General features: G+C 42.2%; 1 protein-coding gene across 1 annotated transcript in view; it reads right to left on the reverse strand.

Moving 5' to 3' along the window:
* The window catches only part of SPON1 (spondin 1), a 245,046-nt gene that overhangs the window by 99,566 nt on the left and 121,369 nt on the right, over window positions 1-24,111 (reverse strand). Inside the window, exon 6 of the mRNA XM_046685570.1 lies at window positions 411-559. Within this exon, the coding sequence (XP_046541526.1) occupies window positions 411-559 (149 nt within the window). The remainder of the gene's footprint in view (window positions 1-410; window positions 560-24,111) is intronic.

Genomic DNA, 24,111 nt, shown 5'->3' on the forward strand with positions numbered 1-24,111 from the left:
TGATACATAAACGTTTATTTTAGGAAATGGCGATTCTGGCTTAGACAGCTTGAATGTCACTCCTCTGACCCTCTCAAGGATCACAGTAAGAAAAGTGAAATCCACCACATTGGCTCTCAGGAGACCAGACACATAGCATCCCAACATTGGGGTCACAGCAGTGGTTTTTAGCACAAGCTGAAGAAAACACAAATGCAGTCAGGGAAAATCTGAGAAAACAAGATGGACTTTTGTGCCTTTGTCCTCTGCTTGATATTAATCTCCCAAAACTCAAGTGAATAGATTTCGCTTCCGATGTTACCGATTTTCCAGCACATGGTACTGTAAATTTCAAGCTCCTGGGAAAGAAAGCTGATGGATGCTTTGACTGAATTTCTGGTTTTTGGTCATTCTGTGATTGTTTTCCTTACCTGTTGTCGAATTTCTTCCTCCATTTTCACTGGTGAGCCCAATTCTGCAACCTGTTTGACGCCTTCGCTAGCATATCCTCCATACTCCCACAGCACATAATTCTTGGAGTGGGATCCACCAATGATCGCAGACCAGTGATTGGCCCGACCTGGAAAAGCCAATCAGGATGCAGGTATCAGTGTGGCTGTGGCTAAAATACAAATCCCTCAAATGATGGGGAGGAGGTATAATTGGACGACAATTCAACCGGGGCAGGCAAAGCACCTGCTCTGTGTTAGGTCCTGTGCTAGTCAGTGATGAGTAAGACAGTCCCTATAAGCAAGTAAGTCTTGGGAATATGCACACAGGGCAATGGTAGATGCTTGAACAAGACAGGGGCGCCCCAGAATGATGACTTCTGTCCAGGAGGGTCTCAGAGAAGAGGACAGCTGAGAGAATTTTGAGGCTAATCAGATTTGTAAGACAGAATAGTGAGGAAAGGCTATTTCTGACAGACTCAGAAACATTAAATAACATTGTGTGTTTGGGGAACCACAAGTAATTTAGCATTGGTGTGTCACAGACTGTCAGGGGAGAGGTAGGAAATGATGCCAGGGAGGTAGAAGGAACCTGCTCATGGATGGCCTTGTTCTGAATGCTTCAGGAGTGTGGATGTCATTTGAAAGGGTCTGAAACCACTGAAGGGTTCTGAGCAAGGGAATAACACAGTTGCATTTGAATTTTACATAAATCATCCAGGCAGCAGTGTGGAGAATGCATTAGAGGGAGAAAAATTGGAGTGTGGAGCTGGGGAGGCGAGCGAGGAGCAAAAGGTAAAAGGAGTGAGTTGGGAACAGACTTAGCAGTTCTCCAGAATAAGCACAATTGTCTTTAGCTGGCTTTTATGTACCTTACAGCAGGAGAGGCAGGTGGGCAGCCATGTTAAAGGATGGGAGAGGCAGTTTGGATATGAGGAAGTGACCGGTCCACAGTGGTTTGGCGAGGATCATGCGGGACGAGGACTGTGGTGGGAAGCAGGAGGGAATTAATGGATGACATAGGGGACAACAGATAAGATCTGGGCAAGATCAAGACAGAACTTAACCTATAGATTTCTCAAAGTCTCAGGGGGAGGAAGGAGAGGAACAGAGTCAACATCAGCACCACACTGGATTTGCGTTTGCAGATGGTGAAGATAGACACATAACATTTATTACTAAATTACATACAACTCATCGTAGGGTTGGCTCAGTTCTCCGCATTCTTTGATTGGTTTTATAAAGTCTCAAGTTAAATATTTTCAAGCATAGCAAAGAGGAAAACTTGAACTGGATGAACCCAACTGACATCTGCAGTTTACCACCGTGTGGCCCAGAGTGGGCAAAACTCTCCACTCCGCCCACTACTTAAGAAAATGATTATGAAAAGGGCCTCATCCTGTTTATCTCTGCCACCTGCTACCCCAGGGTCCTCTGCTCCAGGGGCACATCAAGAACATGGGCACAAACCCACCCTCCTGGCATGCTGAGGGCAGCCATGCCCCACCCCAGGCAGATGACATCACATGTGGGTCTGCCCAGTTGCTTGTTCTTATTTCCTACACTCAGAGAAATGCAAACCCTGTGTTTATCCATCATGTCCCTAGAGAAGAGAGATGGAGGTGCTGCCAGCTATTTCTCTAACTCACTTCCTGAGTAGGGAGAATGTCCTAGCTGTCATCTAAGCCAAGAGCACTGCTTATGCAGGGGCAAGGGCTAGGAGCCAGTCGTGACCTTTGGTTCATGATGTGAACACTGGGAGACCCGTTCCAGCATCTCTTCCTCACCCTGCTTTGTTCTACCAAAATGGCCCCTTATTCCCGACCCATCCTACTTATGATTTTGTACTTCAGTGGCTTAGCACATGCTGTTCCTTCTGTGCTTTTCCTCCTTTTGGCTTGGCCAACTCATTTCTCCTTCATGATTTACCCAGAAGCCTTCCAAGACCACCCTAGACTGACCTAAGCCCTTGTCTTCTGTCTCCCCATACACAGATCACATTTATGATCACCGTTACATGTCTGTTTTCCCACTAGACTGTAAGCTCCCTGAGGGATCCTGTCTTCAGCACAGTATCCCCAGTGTCTAGCACTGTGCCTGATGCATTGTGAGTGCTCAGTACATGTTTCCCGAAGCATTTCATCCAAGCAATGAAATGGGAAGATGGCAGTTATATGTGCCTGAAGCATCTGGGATCAGGCTTGCACAGATTTGATTCAATGTGATTAAATTCAAGTGTCAGATGAGCAGACTTCCTGATACCTACCGGGCTAATGCACTCATCTACCCTGCATGCTGTTGAAACACAAACCCTAAACAACAACAAAAAAGAAAGGTATTGGTCTTGGAGCCAGCAGACAGGGATTCAAATCCTGGCATTGTCACTTACTAGCTGTGTAAACTTGGTCAAATTCCAAGTACTTTATTTCCCTGAGCCTCAGCTCCCTCCTTTGTAATTCAAGGGTGATAATGCCTAGCTTACCGACATATCATAAGAATTAAATTCAATTTTTTTTAAAAAAGAGATAATAGTGGCCAGCCCTGCAGTGTAGCAGTTAAGTCCAGCGCACTCCACTTCAGTGGTCTGGGTTCACGGGTTCAGACCCTGGGTGCAGATCTACACAACTCATCAGCCATGCTGTGATGGAAACTCACATACGAAGTGGAGGAAGATTGGCACAGATGTTAGCTCACAGTGAAACTTCCTCACCGAAAAAGAAAAAAAGAGGGACAATATACGTGCAATCACTACTGGCACACAGTAGACACTCAATAATTACAGTTTCCTCCTTTCCTGGTTGTTAGGGAGGCTACAAAAATAAGCAAAACATGAACTTGACTTTAATTCAGTTTAAGAGATACGACATATATAATAACATGGAATAAGAGAAGTGAGTAGGAATAAGCACAATCACAGGAGGATTAGGGGATGGCCTCAGATAAGTCTTTCCGGTTTATTCATTCAGCTTCCATTAACTATGTGCCAAGCACAGCGGCAGGCCCTGGACACTGACAGGAGTTGAATATGGTGCTTGTCCTGGAAGGACTCACAGCCTGGGGGTGCGGAAACAGAGGGATAAGCAGATTATTTACAATCCAGCATGGGCAGGGTCATTATAGAAACAAGAACACAGAGCAAGGGGATGGAGCAGCTAACTGCAAATTCCCCAAATCCTAGGATTCAAAGTCTAAAGCCACGTGGACAGAGAAGAAGGTGCCTCAAGAGTGGGATGCTTTGTGGTTTCTTACTCTTGAATAAAATGTCGTTGTACCAGTTCAACCTTCTAGTCAATACAGTTGTTAATTTCCTACCATGGTCTTGCAACACACCAAATTAATTCAAATTTCAACACACTGAGTGACATCAACCACATAACAGATATTGGCAAGGCACCAGGCTAGGGCGAGGACTCAGACTACATCCTCCTTGGGGACAAGGCAGGCAGCCACAGAAATACAATTTGCAACATTAGAAAGGGCAACGATATGAGGTGGGTGGCAGTCATCAGGTGCAGAAGAGTGTAGGGGAAAAAGCATAGTGACTAAGAGCCTGAAGACTTGCATGCAGGCTCCAGGCTTCCATTTGTGACCACGAACCAGTCATTTGATCTCTCAGAGCCTCAGTCTACCTTTCAAAAACAGAGATAATTATTATTACGCTGGACTATTTCTCAGACTTGTGCAAATTAATTGGGCTGGTTTTGGAGAGAACTATGAAAATTCTAAAGAACTGTACAAAACAAAAGGTCTCTGTATTATTACAGACAGAAAGCATTATGGGAATCTAAAAGCGGAATCTAGGGGCTGGACTGGTGGCGCAGCGGGTAAGTTCGCACGTTCTGCTTTGGTGGCCTGGGGTTTGCCGGTTCGGATCTCGGGTGTGGACCTATGCACTGCTTGTCAAGCCATGCTGTGGCAGGCAGCCTACATATAAAATAGAGGAAGATGGGCATGGATGTTAGCTCAGGGCCAGTCTTCCTCAGCAAAAAACAGGAGGATTGGGAGCAGATATTAGCTCAGGACTAATCTTCCTCAAAAATAAAAACAATTAAAAAAATAAAAGGAATCCAAAAGAAGGTGGAGGAGCAAGGAAACTTTCCAAATGGAAGGGGGCTCCAAATGGAAGGAGGCTCCCATGGGAAGACTGGCAGGGCAGTAGAAGCAGGAATTCTATTAACAAGTAGATAAGAGAATTAAACACCTCTTAGGTGTTAGGTATAATGCTTGCCTAGGTGTAACTCTTACTACAACCTCATTCTCATAGATGAGGAAATTGAGGGCCAGAGATGTCAAAAAACCTACCCAAGCTCACAGAGCTAGTGAGGGGCCAAGCTGGGGTTCCAACCCAGATCTGCCTGATCCCAGAGCAAATCAGATCCGCCTTACCCTGCCTAAGTCCACAGCTCTTTTTCCTACATCCCACTGAGAGGTCAGGAAACAGAGAAGACTATTTGATAGACTGGAGAGTTAGAGGACAAAGGGATAAGATGAAAAAGAAAGTCGGGGCCAGGTTGTGGAGGGTGCTGAGTGCCCACTGTGGCACATGGCATCAGGAAAGGGGGACACATGATGGAAGTTTCCTTCTGGGAAGAATGACACAACAGTAGTTAACATGTATCAAGCCTCTACTCAATGTCCTTGTCCAGGCACTGTGCCAAGGACTTGACGTATATTATCGCATTAAACACTCAAAAAGAAAATTCTTTTGGTACAGATCCTGTCATAATTTCCATTTTTCACATGAGGAAACTTAGACTCAGAGAGCTTAATTGAGTTAATCCAAGATCACAGAAACAGATGAGTGAAGACGTGGGGATCCAAAGTTGGGTCCGTCTCGTGCCATAGCCCAGCTCTTCTCTACAACACTGCACCACATCTCTGGCAGGACACACCCAGTGGTAGGAAGGGGGAGGCCAAAGAGTAAGGAGACCAAATGGGAGACACATCAACATCCCCTGCCTGAGCTGTGTGGGGTCTGACCTGGGGCAGTGGAGAGGAAATGGACCTGAGATCAGAGATACGAGCCAATGAGAGCCAACGAGAGGGGAGGTTGGGCAGTCTTTGGGAGGCAGTTTGGGGAAGTAGTTAAAACTCTGGTTTTTGGATCAGACCAACGTGTGTTCTAGTCTCAGTTCTGAAACTTTCTAGATTGACAAAGTCAGTTAATCACTCTCAACCCCAGTTTCTTCATCTGTAAAGTAGGGATATTGACATGACCAGCTTCCTGGTGTCACTCTGAGGCTGAAGCCCACGAAATAATGACTAGCAGCTGACATAAAATGGGCTCAGTAAATATTAGCCAGTCAAATTAAATCTGAACAAGGCAGGGAAAACCCAGATGGGTTTCTGGAAGGCATGGGGATCAAAGGGAAACTGATTGGGTGATTTGGCGGCAGTTTGACACAGAGCTGGTGGGTGGAGATGACAGCAATGTCAGATGCAAGGACCTGAATCTGAAAAAAATGGTAAGGAGTCATCTAAATGGGACTTAGGGGTCTGGGGCCTGCGGAATGAGGTAGCTAAGCAGACCTCAGTTAGCTGGGACACAGAGAAGTTTAGCCCCAGGCCCCACCATCCTCCAGGAAATAAGGGAGGAGAAAGAGAAGCTTCGGGTATCAGGAGGGCTGGGGAGAAGAGGACGAGGTCAATGTTGTGGCCTTAAAGGAATACTCAGGGAAGCTACCAGGGGGGTCTCTGATGAAACGATGGGGCTTCAGTTTTGGGGTCAGGGGCAGAGAAACCCAGACTATCGCCAGCCCCTTTGGCTCTCAGGTAAGGCCACAGCTATTTGGCTTAGCATGTCTCTGTCTGAGTCCAGCACTGTTCAAGTGGCCTAGACGTTTACTCCTGATAGCTTGGATGGCTCATAGATGGGACAGAGGCAGGTGGGCAGCTGGGAGGAAGAAATGATTAGATGTGTGAGTTTGAGATACTGGTAGCCGACCAGGTGCACTTGTCTGAAAAGCCCTCCAGGGAGATATCTTGAATATATGTATAGTAACCTCATTTCTGACACCTTTTCTGTTGTTATTGCTGGTGCTAAATTACCAGTGTTCACAATGATGCTTAAAAGGCTAGTGCTGGTGGAAAAAGAATTGTGTGCAGCCTTTTGTCTGTGTAGGAGGAGGTATGTTGTACAGTAGATGGATTCTCTGAGGTGTTTGCATATGGCAGGTGTTCAGTGACAGCGCGGATTTTCTGGCTTGGTTTGCTAGTGGCTGCATTTCCCTGCCAATCCCTATCCTGCAGAAAGCCACCCATTCATTTCCTTGACACCCATTGATAACGCTTCATTAGAGAATGTCCTACAACTTTGGTGACTGGATTGCTACAACCTCCTGTTATCCAACCACAGCCTCACCCATCACATCTCAGCAAATCTTTGGGGCCCTAATTGGGCCCTTATGGAATTTGCTATAGTAGCTACACCAGAGCTCCTCTCATCTCTAAGTCTCAGCCTCCTCTCTCCCTTTCATCTCTTAGTAGATGAACTTGTTATTTAACTCTTCTGAGAAGACCAAGGTTAACCCATCCACAAACTCATCCGGGCACAACATGGCCAGTGAGCAACAGAAAAATGCTGCGGACCTGCCAGCCGATTCCTAAAAGTTGTCTCGGATCTCACTTCTCTCTTACCCTCGTTATTCTCATCCTAGGCTCGGTTCCAGAATCTGCCTGGTTTCTGATGCTTTGGACTTGGTTACAGAACTCGGCTCCTCTGGGTTTGCCACTGGGTGCTGCCCAGGACACAGCTTGTACCAGTCCTCCAACTCTTCGTGCTCTTGGCTTCAGGAACTCACTCTAACCAAGCCATTCTAGTTTTCAGGGTCCCATCCCAGTACAGCCTCCTGGAAAAAACCCTGCATGAGGAGATCTGTCAATTAGGCCAGAAATTCCTCAACTTTCTATCTTTCTGCCTTTTTCACTCAGCTGACCCTTTTCCCTTCCTTAAGGTCTCAAGAGAAGTGTCATGTTTCTATTTCAGGGAAAACCCTCACATTTGTGCAATTCATTACATTCTTCTGCCTTTTCTCTGACGCCTCCAATAATAATATTCTATTCTATTAATTAATTAATTGAATGAATGAACATTTCTGGGCAAATACTATGTGCTAAGTCAGGGATCAGTAAGCTATAACCCACTGCTTGTTTTTTGTTACAATAAAGTTTTATATTTTACATATTATTTGTGTATTGCTTATGGCTGCTTTCCTGCTACAATGACAGAGTTGAGGAGTTACAACAGAGGCTGTCTGGTCTGCAAACCCTAAAATATTTGCTATCTGGCCCTTTATAGATAAATTTTGCTAAAACCCGTGCTAGGCCATGGAAACTCCAAGAAGAATCAGACTTGGTCCCTGTCCTTGAGATGTTCAGTCTGGAGGGTAGAGTGGAGGGCATGAAGAACAGGTCATAACAAGCAATTACAATAAAGTGTGTGCAGTACAGCTTTGATAAAGGCAAAAACAAAGCAATTTAAAACACAACCAAGAGGACACTTAACCCAGAGTGTACCAAAGAAGGTTTCCTGGAGGAAATGGCAGCTGAGCAATACTCTGAAGGATGAGTAGGAGTTAGCAAGGTAATTAGGGGGTAAGAGGGAGGGTATTTTTGCAGAAGGACCAGTATGTGCAAAATCAGAGCATAAGAAAAGGCCAGAGGTACATGGAAAACCACTAGTAGGTCAAGGTAGTGTGTGTGCGTGTGTGTGTATGTGTATATATTTCTAAGGAAGGGATCATCAGTGGTGAAACTAGTCAGCTAGGCATATCACGAAGGAGTATGAACATCTTAACAGCAAGCATTTATTTTATCTTGAAGGAAACGTGAAGTGAATAAGATAGCCTTGTCGACAGACAACTCCCAACTTTATATATGCTCACACAACTTCTGCTTCTGACTCTGATGTAGCAAATGGCACTGAACTAGCCCCCTGCACATAAGTAACTATAAAACTGGGAAAATATATGAAGCACCAGTTTTCAAATGCTGGAAAATAGATAGCAAAGGACTATTATCCCTTACAGAAGGGAAATACAAGAGGTGAGCCCCAGGTTTATCCTGGGCATTTTCTGGTTTGTGGTGCAGGAAGATGGAGCACAGCAGAGTATGGCAATCGGGTTGAGCTGAGGAGGTAGAGATAGCAATTTGAGGCTGCTGAGGTAGACAGTATTTACTGGTAAGAATGCCAGAAAGGAGGGAGCTGTCTGGAGAAGGAAGTTCAGAAATATGCATAGGAATCCCCTTAAATCTTTGACCAAACAGTAGGCTGCACATGGGCAGGGTGAGACTGTACAAGGCCTGTGAGAGAATAGCTACTGGGGAGTTGAGAGCTGAATGGAAATTCCAGAGATCACACAACGCTAGAGATGTAGGACATCCAACCATTCATATTAGAGAGACCTTGCTGACCACTCTGGGCATTCAGTTGAGACCTAGAAAAGCCACTACTTTAGCCTTAGAGTAAGGGCTACTCCAGACTTACCCTAACAAAGCTTAGGAAAAAGGCCTTGAAGGTGAATCAAGCAGATCTATCAGTAAATTGACCATCTGCCAGATCAAAACTCCATACTCGTTAAAGGAAGACAACAAATCCAGACACTCAATAATGTAGCATCTACAAGATCCCTCATACAATCAAAAATTACTAACATGTGCAGAAGCAGGAAAATATGGTATATAACCATGAAAAAAAAACCCCAAGTCAATAGAGAGTTCCTGAGACGACTGATATGTTGGGATTATCATATGAGGACTTAAAATATCTATTATCAATATGTTCAAGGATTTAAAGAAAAAGATGGACTTAATTAGTGAACAGATAGGGACTTTCAGCAGAGAAACAGAAACTATTTTTAAAAACTCAAGGGAAATTCTAGAACTGAAAAATACAATATTTGATTAGGACATGGCAAAGGAAAAGACCTGCAAACTGAAAGACAGGGTGATAGAAACAATTCAAAATGAAGTATGGAAAAAAAGTTTGAAAAAAATGAACTAGAGTCCTGGTGACCTTTAGAATAACAGTAAGTGGTTTAAGATATGGGTAATTGGAGTCCCAGAAAGAGAGGGTAGAGAAATTGGGTAACAAGAATATTTAAAGAAATAATGCCTGAAATTCTCCCAAATTTGATGAAAAATATCAACCTACAGATCCAAGAAGCTCAATAAACTCCAAACAGGATTAAAACAAAGGAAATTATATGTAGATACTTCATAATCAATTGATGATAACTGGAGCTAAAGAAAAAATCTTAAAAGCAGTCAGAGGCAATAAAAGACAGATTACAATCAGGAAAATAAAGAAAGAATGACTGCTGACTTCAAAAACAAGACAAACCAGAAGACAATGAAATGATATCTCTAAAGTTCTAAAAGAAATAAAAGACTGTCAACCTCGAATTTTATATCCTGCAAAAATATCCTTTAAAAATGAGAGTGACATAAAACACTTTTTTGATAAATAGAAGCTGAGTGAATTTATTATCAGCACACCTGTGGTATATGAAATATTAAAGGAAGTTCTTGAAGCTGAAGGGAAATGAAAACAGATGGCAACTCAGATCTATATGAAAGAATGAAGTGTGCTAGGGATGGTACATGCATGGGGTAAGGTCCACCTTTAATCTCTTTTTCACTGAAGAGCTTCTCCCTTAAAGGAAGGAGGTTCAAGTTTTCTCATGCTGGGTGAAAAAAAATCTTCCATCAATGCTCTTTCCCCACAAAGCCTACCTTTTGTTTTTCCTGCATCTCCAGGCTTTTCAGGAAAGTTAGGCTCACTGTTTCCACTTCCTCTCCTTGAATTCTTTTCTCAAGTCCTTGCAACCTGATCCTGAGCTCCCACCTGAGCTCATTTACTCCACCAAGTCTTTGAAACTTTGACTTTGGCTCCCCTCCATTCCCACAGTTGGATAATTGCTGGGGGCAATCAGAGGAAAATTACTGTCTGCTTTATTTCCCATTAAAAAAATAAAAGTATACTTTAAATTCAACAAAATTCATCCTTTTAAATGTATAGTTTAGCGAGTTTTGACAAATTGATGCAATCATATAACCACTACCATAATCAAGATATAGAATAGGTCTATTAGCTAAAAAAATTGCCACATGCCCCTTTGTAGTCAACCCTATTCATCCTATCACAGCCCTTGACAATCTCTGATTTGCCTTTGGTCCCTACAGTTTTGCCTTTTCTGGAACATAATATAAATGGACTCATACAGCATGTAGCCTTTTAAGTCTGGCTTCTTTAACTTAGCATAACACATTTGGGATTCATTCATGCTGTTGCATGTATCAGTTCATCCTTCCCTCAAAGGCCTCGAAAGAAGAAAGAGACCTCCTGCTGGTTTAAGGCCATCATCATGTTCCTGTTTCCTTTTATGAGCTCTGTGTCTTTGAACAAGCAATCCAAGTTTTCTAAGATTCAGTTTTCTTATCTGTGAAATGGAAATAACCTTTTGCCCAACACTAGTACTACCTTGTAGGGTTGTTATGGGTATTATGGAAGGAAATCCTTACAAAAACAGTGCAGTTCCTGTTACATAATAAACATTCAATAAATATTACGTTTAATATTAATATTCTATTTCTTCAGGGAAGGTAGGGCATGTGAGCAAATTGGAACACACACAGGACTTGTCCATTTGGGTAAGGCAGGGTCTTGGAGGGTAGCTGGATTTTCCAAGTGATGTTGTCAGGTTAGTTGTGGTTTAGCACTGGGAGGGTACAGAAGCCCAGTGGGTGGGTGGAGCGAGTGGTGGGAAAATGGCAGCAGAATGAGTCAGGTGTACTGACAGAAGTTCCCAGAAGCAGACCCCTGACACAGCTTGTAGTCAAGTTTCAGGTCCTACCTTCTGGAGTCAGGGTGGGGGACTGAAAAGAGGCTGAGAGCAAGAAGTGGTCAAAGCAGCATCTCTGTTCTGAGACTTGAGGGGACATGGCAGGAGCATCTTGAGTGTGGAGATGATTTAGGAGCACAGAGATGAGCCCCAAGGGACTCAGGCCTGGATCAGGGCTGAAGGCTTTTTAACAACTGCCTGCATCACATAGGAATTGCCCTAGGAACTGGGATATAATAATAATAAACACCTACTGAGACTTTACTATGTGCTTTATATCTTATTATTTATTTAATCCTTGAAACATGCCCATTTTACAGATTAGGAAGTTAAAGCAAGGAAAGGTTAAATGACTTGCTCAGAGCTAGTAAGCAGTAGAGCCAGGATTTGGGCCAGTTAGGCTCAATCTAGAGAAGCTCTGTCTAACTGAGCTTTTCTGTGAAGACAAAAACATTCTATACTCTGCTGTCCAATATGGTGGCCACTCGCCATATGTGGCTATTGAGCACTTGAAATGACAACAGGACAGTGTGACCGAGGAACTTAGTTTTAAATATTATTTAATTTTAATCAATTTAAATTTAAATGGCCACACATGTCTAGTGGCTATCATATCTGACAGCATAGCTCTGGAACCTGGGATAGGTCTGAGTACTGCTAAGTGTAAGGACCAACTGTGCAGGTGGCCCCTTCTGGGAAGCGGAGATGGGAGAGGATAGACTCTACTGGGGACCAGGGTCTCTCACAGTTGTGAATCACATGTTCAGGGAGACAGCATGCAGGAAGAGCCTGCACTTGAGCTAGGGTTTGGCCCATAGCAGTTGCCTCTGGTGCTCGGTATCACGTACCCTCCATCTGCTTCTGACTCCAGCCACAGCAATGACAGGTGTAAGCAGGTGCGAGCACCTGCTCACTCATGCTGTCGGTGAGTGCCCACCTCAAGTGTACTGTGTTTCTTTCCATTTACTGCCTCACAGCCTTCTATGAAGCTTTGAAAGCCCACTTAGCCAACCAGCAAGTGCCTGGGAGTGCAAGGAAGTTAGTGCTCCTGGAGATAATCCTTAGCCTATAGAGGGGTGGGTGCTGCTGGACAATTCTGGAAGGTGGATAATTTCGGAAGGCATTCTGTACACTTTTGAGAGGCACACTGATGCCAGAGACCTCAAAAAGCACTCTTAGGTCGATTCCTCCTCCTCCCCTATCATTCCCCCCCCCCCCCCCCCCTCCCCCCCCCCCCCCCCAATTCCTTCACTCTTGCTTCCTGGATCACCTTCTATATAAACTATCTGCACCAAAGTCCTTGCCTCAGGCTCTGCTTTTGGGGAAATTAAGACATGGCTCTTTCAGGTAAGATCACGTGTCTAGACCCAGAGATCCATAAAATAACAGTCTGGAGATAGGACAAGAGCCAGCTGGGGTTGCTCCTCCTGTTTCTCTAAGCAAAGTATAGAATACAAATACCCCTTCAGCACCCCTCCACCCAAAGCTATGGATGTTGTCTCCTTTGTCAGAGTCATCATTGTTGCCATTGTTATCATTATCAATACCATTATCCTTACAACCACTACCATTTATCAAGTACATTCCTTGCATCACGCACTTCATAGGTGTTAGCCAACATCCTTCCATTCTCACAGTGTTCATACTTGATAGGTCATTATCATCCCCATGTTATGGATGAGGGAACAGAGCTGCTAGTAAGTGGCAGAGCTGAGATTATTGCTGGGTCTGCCAAGGCCATGCTCTTTTTTCTCCACTGGGGATCCACAGCCTGAGCCAAGTCCAGATTTAATTAGAAGGTCATTCTGATGTCACCCATGGCTGTCATCAGAATCAGCTCTTATGGTGGGGATACCAGGGGGATAAACAGAACAGTGCTTATCCAGTGCCCCTGACAACAGTGGGAGTATTGGCTCTTGACGTTCATAAATTTCAGCCTTCTTTGAACTCAGCCTTCCCAATCCAATTTTTCTGAACTTCTGACTCCTGATTTATATGGACATCTCTAAAGCCTAGCCCATCACCTTATTCTTATCTCAGAGGCAAAGAACATAATCTCAGGCATCCCCAAACTCCCATCTCCATTGCTACTATAGAGGCTGGTTGAAGGTTTATTGTGCACCAACAAATAGCACTAGGGTTATATTTCTAGAAACAGGAACTTTAACTAAGTCCTTCCACGCCAATTTTTCCACATATACATTGTTACATATGGGAGAGAGGCTATATTCCTGGACAACTTCTGAATGTTTCCTATACCATTAACACCTGAGTTTGAAGCCCCAGGAAAGGAACTATAGCATTTTGGATGATAAATTCTAGTAATGTTTATCTAATTTTAAAAATCTAGGAGCTTATTTAAGAACTTAGCAGGAGCAGTAAATAACTTTTCTTTGTTCTTTAGAGTGTAACAAAAAGAATGGACTTCTCCCACCCCCATTAGTTTTATTTTTCAGGTTTGAATCTTAACTGTTGGCTAAGCGTGTAAACAAGGCGATGCTCTTCTGTGTTTGAAAAGTCTTTAGGCAGCAGAGAAACGAGGTAATAAGAATCAAGATTTACTGAGCACATACTTGTACCAGATGCTGTCATATGTATTATCTAATTTACTTCTCAGTCCCATTTCACTGATGAGGACACAGAGGCTCAGAGAAGCTCTGTAACTTGTAAGGGACACATTGCCTGTGAGCGGTTGAACCAGGATTTGGATCATGGTTGCTTTGTCTGTGGGAAGGCTTCTTGTTCTGCCAGTGAGAAAGAAGCTAGAGGCTCTGGGGAAAGTTTGCTAAGCTAATAATGGAAGTGAAGTCTATTGAACTAAGTCTATATAGAGGACAAAAGAGGAGTCAGGCTGGGGCAAAAAACTCCACCTCAAAATTGAAGGTAAAGGTGATGATAGGAGCCCAATCTTTTCTATGACCATAGATGCAGAAACCTTGAAACAACCTTATATCTAGATATTTAGAAAAAATACACCATATCACAACCATGTGGGGTCTATTCCAGGAATACAAGGTGGTTTAATATTCAAAATTCAATCAATATAATTCATCACATTAACAGAAAAAAAGAAAAATTATATGAATATCTTCATAGATACAGAAGAAGCATTTGATTACTCTCAATATCCATTCATGATAAAAAAAAAAATCCCAGCAAACTAGGAATAGAAGGGAACCTTCTTTACCTGATGAAAAATATCTACAAACAAGCAATAGCAAAAATTCTACTTAATAATGAGACATTAAAAGCTTCCCCCACAATATTGGGAACAAGGCAAGAATGCTTACTATCACCACTTCTATTCAACATTGTACTAGAGGCTCTAGCCAGGGCAGTAAGGCCAGACAGAGGTAGACAAGGCTTAAAGACTAGGAAGGAACTGTTGGTAGAAGATAATAATTATGTATATAAAAATTCCAAAATAATCTCTATATAAATAAACAGAATTAACAAATGCCTTTAGCAAGCTCTCTGAATACTAAGCCAATATACGAGGGTCAATTTAATTTCTATATACCAGTGACAAACAAATGAAAAATGATATTTTAAAAAGCTATTACTTACAATAGCATAAAATATACAATATCTAAGAATAAACCTAGTGAAAAATGAACACGACCTCTTCCCCATAGAAAGCTATAAAACATTATTGAGTGAACTTAGAGTAAATCTAAATAAATGGAGCAATATAACATCTTTGTTGATTAGAAGAGTCAATAATGTAAAGTCAAATCTCCCCTAATTTGTCCATAAATTCAACATAAACCCAATAAAAATACTAACAGGTTTTTAAAAATAAAAATTGAGATCATGATTCTAAAATTTATGCAGGAATGCAAAGGACTGAGAACGAAGAAGAACAAAGTTGGAGAACTAATACTCCCAGGTATGAAGGGTAGAAAAATAGACCAATGGAACATAATGACAGAATATAGAGTCCAGAAATAGACCCATAGATATACAGTCACTTGATATATGACAAAGGTGACACTAATGCAGAAAGGAAAGGATGTGCATCCCAAGAAATGATTTTGGGGGGAAAATAAAATCTTGACCCCAACCTCATACCATACACAAATTCAATTATAGATCAATTCAACATCTAGATATGAAAGGTAAAAATGATAAAGCTTTTAGAAGAGACTATCGTACAAAGTCTTCATGACTTTGAGGTAAGCAAAGATTTCCTAAATGAGACACAAAAAGTGTTAACTGTGAAGAAAAAAGATTATCTGGATTATATTAAAATTAGAACCTTCTGTTCATCAAAAGATTAGGGGAGTAAAAAGGCAAGCCACAGAATGGGAGAAGATATTTGCAATACATACACTTGACAAAAGACTCATATCTAGGGGCCAGCCCAGTGGCTTAGCGGTTAAGTGCACACATTCCGCTTTGGCAGCCCAGGGTTCGCCAGCTCGGATCCCGGGTGCGGACATGGTACCACTTGGCAAGCCATGCTGTGGCAGGTGTCCCACATATAAAGTAGAGGAAGATGGGCATGGATATTAGCTCAGGGCCGGTCTTCCTCAGCAAAAACAGGAGGATTGGCAGCAGATGTTAGCTCAGGGCTAATCTTCCTCAAAAAAAAAAAAAAAAAGACATATCTATAATACATTGAGAACTCCTACATATCAGCAAGAAAAAGGCAGATAATTCAATAGAAAAAATGGTCAAAAGACCTGAACAGGTGCTTTAGATTATCCAAATGATCAATAACAGCATAGTAGTCAAAATCAAAGAAATTCAAATTAAAAAAAATCACAGTGTGATATCACTACATATACACTACATAACTAAAATAAAAAAGACCAACAATATCAAGTGTTGGCAAGGATGTGGATTCACCAGATCTCTCTCACTGTGCAAAATTTAACAGTCTCCACCAAAGCTTGGCTACCATATCTTATGACCCAGCATTTCCACTCCTAGTTTACAGCCAAAAGAAATAGATCTATATACTTACCAGAAGACATGCACATAAATGCTTATACAGCACTATTCATAATAGCCCCAGACTAGAAACTACCCAAATGTTCATTCATAATAGAATGGATAAATGAAATGTGGCATATTCATGCAGTGGAATATTATACAGCTATGAGAAGGAACAAACCAAAATTATACACAACCGTGTGGATGAGTCTCACAAACTATAAAGTGGAACAAAAGAAGCCAGACACAAAAGAGTATATGTTGTAAAATTCTATTTACAAAAAGTTTAAAAACAGGCAAAATTAATCTATGATATAAACCAAGATGGTGGTTGCCATTTGTGGGGGGAGTAGTGACTGGAAAGAGACAACAAGGAGGCTGCTAGTAATTTTCTGATTTTTGTGCTAATAAAATGAATGCTTTCAAATGAATGGGGAACTGTGAGCTGTCCACTTAGGATTTACCCACTTTTTTGCATGCATGTTATGCTTCAATAAAAGCCTCACTTTAAGGCAGAAAATGTGAAGACAGAAGCAGTGTTACTTTCCTCTCTTTGTCTCTCCAGGTTCATGCTGTACTACCCAACACTTGAGCTGCATTGTATGGGAGCCAAAGTTTGATTCTCATGTAATGGGGATGGTGATAGGGAAATGACAGAGATGAGCTGTGAGCTTGTGAGAGGTAGAGGTGGGAGGTCAAAGGTTACCACAGGACATTTTAAAGGTCAGAGGTCAGGTGCTCTGGGCCAGGAGCTCCGCATGCATGAGGCCGTTAGCCAGGACTTGCAGAGCTGGTATCTTTATTTGGGGATTTGACCTGTCAGGGAGGCAGCTTGGTAGAGAGAGAGCTTTGTTCATCTTCATTCGCCAAATTCTCACTGTCACACATTATGCTCAAAGTCCTATGCGAGGTCCTGGAGATCTGAGCCGAACCAGACAAGGGCCCTGCCATGTCTCAGCATATTAGGGGGAGCCAGCATGTGGTGGGCAGTTACGATGCAGCCTGGAAAGTGTGGTGATAGGATAACCACAAGGCTGGGGCAGAAAAAAGGAGGGCTGCTAATCCAGATTGGAGAACTCGAAAAGGCTTTCCGAGACAGTGGGGTTTATATTGAGAACAAGAGGGTGGCCAGCAATCAGCCAGGTGAAGGGGCTGGGGGCAGAACAGACTGTTGCAAGCACACGAAATGGCCTGTGCAAAGGCCCAGAGGTCACAATGATCAGTGTGCTGTCTGGGCACATAAGATGGATATGGAGCCAAGAGTACAAGTTGCAGAGGGGCAAGAGATTCAACTGGTACTGGCTAGGTCCCAGTGAATTTAGCCCAGTTGAAGAATTTGTATTTTAACCCAGGGTAATGTAATACATCCTCCATTTACCCTGTCTGGGGTCTGTGACCTTGATCGAGTCCCCTCTGCTTTGGTAGTATCAGAACTTTTATAAGTTTTGCCTTGAGTATTAGCTTCCTGCCTATACTTTTTTTTTTTTTTGGGGGGGGGAAGATTAGCCCTGAGCTAACATCTGTGCCCATCTTCCTCTACTTTCTATGTGGGACGCCTACCACAGCATGGCTTGCCAAGCGGTGCCATGTCCACACCCGGGATCCGAACCTGCAAACCCAAACGCTGTGTCACCGGGCTGGCCCCCCGCCAATACTTTTAAAAATACATAAAGAAGTGACATTTTCTAAAGGCCTTCACTTAGTAAGTACACCCAGGAAAGCTGGTTGATTGATGAGTGTCCAGGGCTCTGTTACAAAGGAGGACAGCGTCTCAGCCTTATTATTTAGGAGCACAAAAGCTGGCTCAGACCATCCCCACCACCATGTGCTGGCAGCTGAGAACACCGCAAATGCAATAATCAAGATGGAAAATTTCCTTTGACACTACATGGCAGGCAGTCGTCTAAGCTCTTTACATATATTAATACATTTCATCCTCACAATAGTCCTGTGAAGTTGGTATTAGTATTCCACTTTATAGATGAGAAAACTGAGCAGAGAGAGGTTAAGTAAGTGACTTGGCTAACATCTCAAAGATAGTAAGTGGTAGAGAAAGGACTCAGTCTGGCTCCAGAGTCCACACACTTAACCATTAGATGTGATGGTCTTGTTAGAACTGGGACAATGATGGGTTGCTAAGCTCTTGCAAAATTCTTCCAAAGAAGGAAAATCACTGGTTCGGGAAACTAGGGGCTGGACTGAGTCTGAAGAAGGGGCTCGGGGTCCTCAGCAGGCTCACTTTTCAGGAGCACTTTTGCCTGTAAGCGCTACTTGTTGTGAGCTATTCTCCAAGCATATCATCTCTAGGAACTGTGATTAGCAAACCTAAGCCCTTGCTCTGCCAGCTTTTTGCTTTTGCTTTTTGCTGCAAGTTTTGGCCCAACAGCCACCAGGATGGGGAGCTGATTTCTTGCTTTGGCTGATAGAAATATCTGACTGACAACCTCTCAGTTGGCGCCTCTGGCACGGAAGTAGTGTGAGCCATTTTCCAAGTGTGTGTTCACAACTCAAACTGACATCGCAATACTATTAACTTGTTTCCACGCTCTTTGGTTGAAAATCCATGTCATTTTGTCAACCAAAATAAGCATTTCAAAACAGAGTTAGGATGTTCCTCTAATCAGTGTAGGCTAAGTAAGGACTAATGAAGAATAAGACTCATATAAGTTGGGTTGAAAAGGCATTTTACTGCTTTATTTCCAATGCAAAACCCAAGAATCCTTGCAAATTGGGAGGATGTTTGGCAGAAATGCAGTGGTTGGCATAAAACCTGCAGCAATTCCAGTCATGATCATGAATAGTAGGCCTTATTTGGCATAAACAATTCTTCAGGGTGTATTTTCAACTCATTGTTTGGAAAACTTAAGCACATAAACGCTGTTAGCGTCAGCAGAGTTTTGTGCATACAATTCTGAGCAAACTTATTAAGATTTTAGAATATCTACATTTTCCTTTCCTATGATTGTTTTAAGTAGTTAAGTCTTAAAAATGGAGAAGACCTTTTGCAGCAAGTCCACTGAATAACGTGGATTGAGCACTAACACTATATTAGATACTGGGCTGGAGCTGGAGATACAGTGATGGTCCCGACCAACTCAAATGCCTTTCTCTGGAGTCTGCCATAAAACCGTTCTAGAAGGTGGAGAAAAAGCAAAGAGGACACAGGAAACAGAGGGTAAGGAAAAGGTTCATATAGGAAGTTTGTCCAATATTATTTCTAATATACATAGTACTTTGAAGATGCTAATTATAATTGCATACCCCAAAGTTGAGGATAATATGAGAGATTTTTCCATATCTTACAGATGAAAGGAAGTAGAATGCATTTAAGGTAGATTTTAGAGGTGGTTTAGAGCCTGTCCTATGTGACATTTCCTTGATATCATTGTAAGGAATGGAGTGGACCCAAGGACCCCAGTTCATCCAGCCATCCTTTCATTCATCTGATATTCATAAGTTTCTTCTCTGTTTTGACAGCCTGGGAGATAGTGATACAGTCATGAACAAGATGGTCCCTGCCCTCCGGAAACTAATAGTCTAGTGCAGGAGACAGACTGAGAAATAATTTTTGCCAATTAGGATCTGTGCCATGATGTAGGAGTGGACAGAATACTGATGGAACCCAGAGGAACAGATAACTCTTTCCTCTATCTTTGAGATGCAAGACATGACTGTCCTTCCTGCTCATGGAGAAAAAATTGTTCCTCTTTTTAGATTTTCAGAACATGTCAGTTTCTACTCTCCTCAGCCCCTCCCAGGTTTCTTGAGTGTCTACCATGTGCCAGGCATATTGCTGGGCACCGGATGCGCTGCAATGAACAAGGGATAGTCACAGTGGCTAGAAGTTATCGTTTAGTGGAGAAGACAGTGAATTTAATTAAAAAAATAATTACTGGGCAGCCTCACTTGATGTGGATGTGAATCACAGGGCATAGAAATATATAAAGATACTCATAAAGACATACAAAAAGAGATATAAAAATACTAAAGCCTTTCTATGCACAAAATGTAAAACTATGCAAATTTCCCCTCCTCCAAATTAAAAAGGACTGTCAAAAATCATGATTCAAAGCTGGTAATTAAGTGGGTTTTAAGCTGTGCTTATGTAACTGTTGCACAGCTGTACCACTTCCCAGCTGGTTTGAAAAGGCAGTCTTAATCCTTTTCCAGGATTAGTCTTGAATTCTGTAAGCTTGAAATTATATGAATATCTTGAGGAATATAACCCTAGGGAAACCTATAGCAGTCAGACTAAACAACAAATGGTTAAAAGGCTGCAAATGGTTATAAAGGGGCTTTGAGAACCAGACCCAGTCCAGAGTAGGGTATCAGGGAAGACCTCCTTGAAGAAGTGATGGTTTTGGCGGAATTAAGAAGACTGAGTGAGACCTGGCTTGGCAAAGACAGAGGGGCTGCACCAAGAACTCAGTTCGACATTTAGGTCCGTTTCTTATCTCATCTCAGCTTTGCTTCTTCTCTAGTTGGTTGTAACTCAGGCCCTAGTAAACTTGAAGGCCAATCCCACCTAGGAATCGCTTATGTGTGTTAGTGGGAGGATGGGGAAGTGGGGAAGACAGGAGGGAGACCAAGTAAAACTGATCTTGGCCCACAGAAATCACAGAACACATAAATCCCAAGCTCTGTTTACTTCCCTTAGCTTATTTACAAGAACACAAGTCTGTAAACACTAACTTGTAATTAAAATTGGCTGACTAGTTCCATGTGTTTGCCTAGCTGATTGTGAAATGTATGTTGTATTTGTTATTAAATTCCTTTCTGAGGGGGGAGAAAGTCACGAATGCAAACTCTAGCTATTTCCTCATTGCTGGTTAGGCTTTCTGCAGTACAAGATCTTTAGTAAAGTGTCTTTTAATTTTAAATTTGAGGCCATTCGTATTTGTAGAGTTAGGGATGATAAAATATACCTGGAACTCAGCCTCTCTCCATTTGGGACATGGAGGAAATCAGGAGCCAGGCTGGAAGATCAGCAAATTCTCACTGGATGATGAAGCCAATCAAATGGAAGGGTTGTTCAAGATATTAATGCAAGGTCACAGCTAAATCTTTACTTAAAGGTTGAGAATTTGCGTGGTATAATGACAAGGATAGAAACGAGCTCTTTACAGCCACAGCTAACACAGGACTTGTTATGTGTCTGGTACTGAGCTAAAAACCATTTATACATTATCTCATTTTAAAATAACAATGACTAACACTTTGTGAGCTCTCACTACACTCCAAGCCTGTTTTAAGGGCTGTAAGAATATTAATTCATCTAATCCTACAATAACTCAATAATGTAGATTTTGGTTTTACTGCACAAAATGAGAGCTCAGAGACGTCAGTTGATGTCTTTTCCAAGGTCCTACAGCTAGTAAATGGAGGAGCTTAGCTTTGAACCCAGGTCTTCAGAATAGCTTTATGAGGAAGGTGCTTTGATCATCCCTGCTTTATAAGTGAGGAAACTGAGGCACGGAGAGGTTCAGCAATTTTCATAAGGCCCTATAATATGTCTCAGATACATTGACTTCCAAGTCCATGATGGTTCAGAGTGTATGTGGTATATATTGCCTTTGAGCAGAATGCTGACCAGTGGCCACTCTTTCTTGGGGCAAGAGAAACCTGGATTATAGTTTCTCTGTCATATCAGCGATGCTCTTTCAGCTCTCACATTGCTGGTATTTGGTGTTGAGATTCAGTATTCCAGAAAGAAACTCCTGTTTCCCATCTTCCCACTTTAGCTTATTTTTCTGGCTTTTAGCTTCCACTTTAAAAGCTAGCCCTCTTTCCTTTTTTCTGATGAGCTCACCTTCAGAATACAGATCAAAGTTTAAGAGGCAGGCAGAATTAGCCCATGAGCTGTGTGACCACTCCAGTCTGCAGGCAAGAAATGTTTACCTAAAATTTCGGTCAATGGACCCAAGATGGAACCAGAGAGACTTGAAAGGCAAAGCCAAATGAATCCATATCTGCTGCAGTGGGGACGGCCGGACAGATGTACAGCTCTCTTCAAAGGTTGCTTAGGGACCCAATAAACCTGAAAAGACTGTGCCCTGAATCTCAATGTGGGTGGGCGGATAAAGGAACATTATTCCTCTTCTTCCTCTTGGTTTTCCCAGGGTGTGTGTGACAAAGCAAATGCAATTTGCATTCAATGACTGAAAGCCACTCACATCTGTAAACACTAACTGTCTCAGCCAGCAAAACCCTCCAGAAAGCCTCTTAGCCTCATTTCGACAAGCCAGATGTGAAGAGAAAGGCTTCTGCTTTCTATTGTTCTTTCCACTTGAGCTGCAAGACCCTGGGAAGCTCCATGTGCGGGAAAACATGGCACATTTCGCTCTTAAATTGAACCAAGCTTATTATGTTAGAGAGAGTTTAATTAAACTCTTGCTGGTGGTTGTGAAAAACTTCAGCTTCCCCCAAGCCTTTCTTCATGTGTCCCCTGCAGGTAGTGCACACTTTCCCTTCCAACGGAAGGTCATCAGGATCATATGAATATGCAAAGATTCTGGAAGGTTCCAAGATGTTCTGGGGCATTTGACTCATAACTTTCAATTTAATCAATCAACTCAATGGTAAAGGGATTACAACTATCCTGCTTCCTGATCACAGGCGATTGGCTTTACTGCAGGGCGGCCCATACTAATCCTTTTCACTCAGTATAAGGCAGGGCTGCCGGTGCTGTGGTTTCCTTTACTCTTTGTCCTCTTATATGTTTGTTCTTTCACTCCGAATTTAACCAAGGCTAGGAAAAAGCTGCAAGTATTTCTTTGTGCTCATGCTTCACTTCCAGCCCAAAACAGTAGAGTTCTTGCAAATTGGGAGGGATGTTTGCCAAGACTGTAGTGCCAGGCACAGACCTTTGCAGAAACTCCACTTGTGATTATAAGTAGTTGGCCTTTCCTGGCATAAACAATCGTTCAGGGTATATTTTTCAACTTGTTGTTTGGAAAACTTAAGTACATAAATGCCATTAGCTTTAGCAGAGTTTTGAGTGCAAATTCCTGGGTAACCATACATAATGCTGTTGTTTAATGGACTTTGTATATTCCCTCTCCTACAATTTCATAAAGCTTTTTGGAGTTTAGAATATTTTCATGCAAAGGGAAAATTAAGTCTTTATTATTAAAGGATGTATTTCTTGGAATTACAACACGGGAACTGGCAAATGGATTTGAAGGAAATATTAAATGAAAAATGCATGGGTTTGTCTCATACGTAAATGTTAATCACATCCATTTTGCCAGGGAAACCGGGAGCATTAGAGCTTACATAATAACTGATCCACGACTTGCCAACGAATCCAGTCTTTCTTCCTCCTCAAATCGGTTGAAAACAGGTGACTACTTAAGATTCATGAATGAGATGCAGGAATCATGTGCTCCTCAAACTGCCAACCAGCAGGAGTAAATGACAAGCAATTTATCAATAAATTAACTTACCCTTATCAATGGTGATGGGATTTTACCTTGATAGATATAAAAAAAGTAACACTTCATGTAATATATAATTCTGAATGGTCAATCTAATACAGGCATGTCTTATGTAAGAAAGGATATGCTCAAGAAATACAGTTTGTAGACTTCCAGGAGGAAGGCAAGTGGGAAGCTGTGAACCTTCCAATTTCAAGTCTCATTTACATGCCAATAAAAAAGTCTGAAGCAAAGGTTTCAGAAACAGTAGTCACAATCATCACAAGAAACTCAAGGAAGAATGAGTAAAAGAGGGAAAAAGAGATTTTGACCTAGTAAAGATGTTTGGCAGTATGAGAGAAGAAATATGAATTAGGAATTTGGGTGCAAGGTTGGGGTGGGAATGGGGGTATGAACTCAGTAAACCATGAACTGAAATGAGAATAAAAACAGAGTTTAGAGAACAGTTGCAATCTATTTTTAAGTGTG

This window comes from Equus quagga, chromosome 14 (assembly GCF_021613505.1).
Source record: "Equus quagga isolate Etosha38 chromosome 14, UCLA_HA_Equagga_1.0, whole genome shotgun sequence".
Taxonomy (NCBI): domain Eukaryota; kingdom Metazoa; phylum Chordata; class Mammalia; order Perissodactyla; family Equidae; genus Equus; species Equus quagga.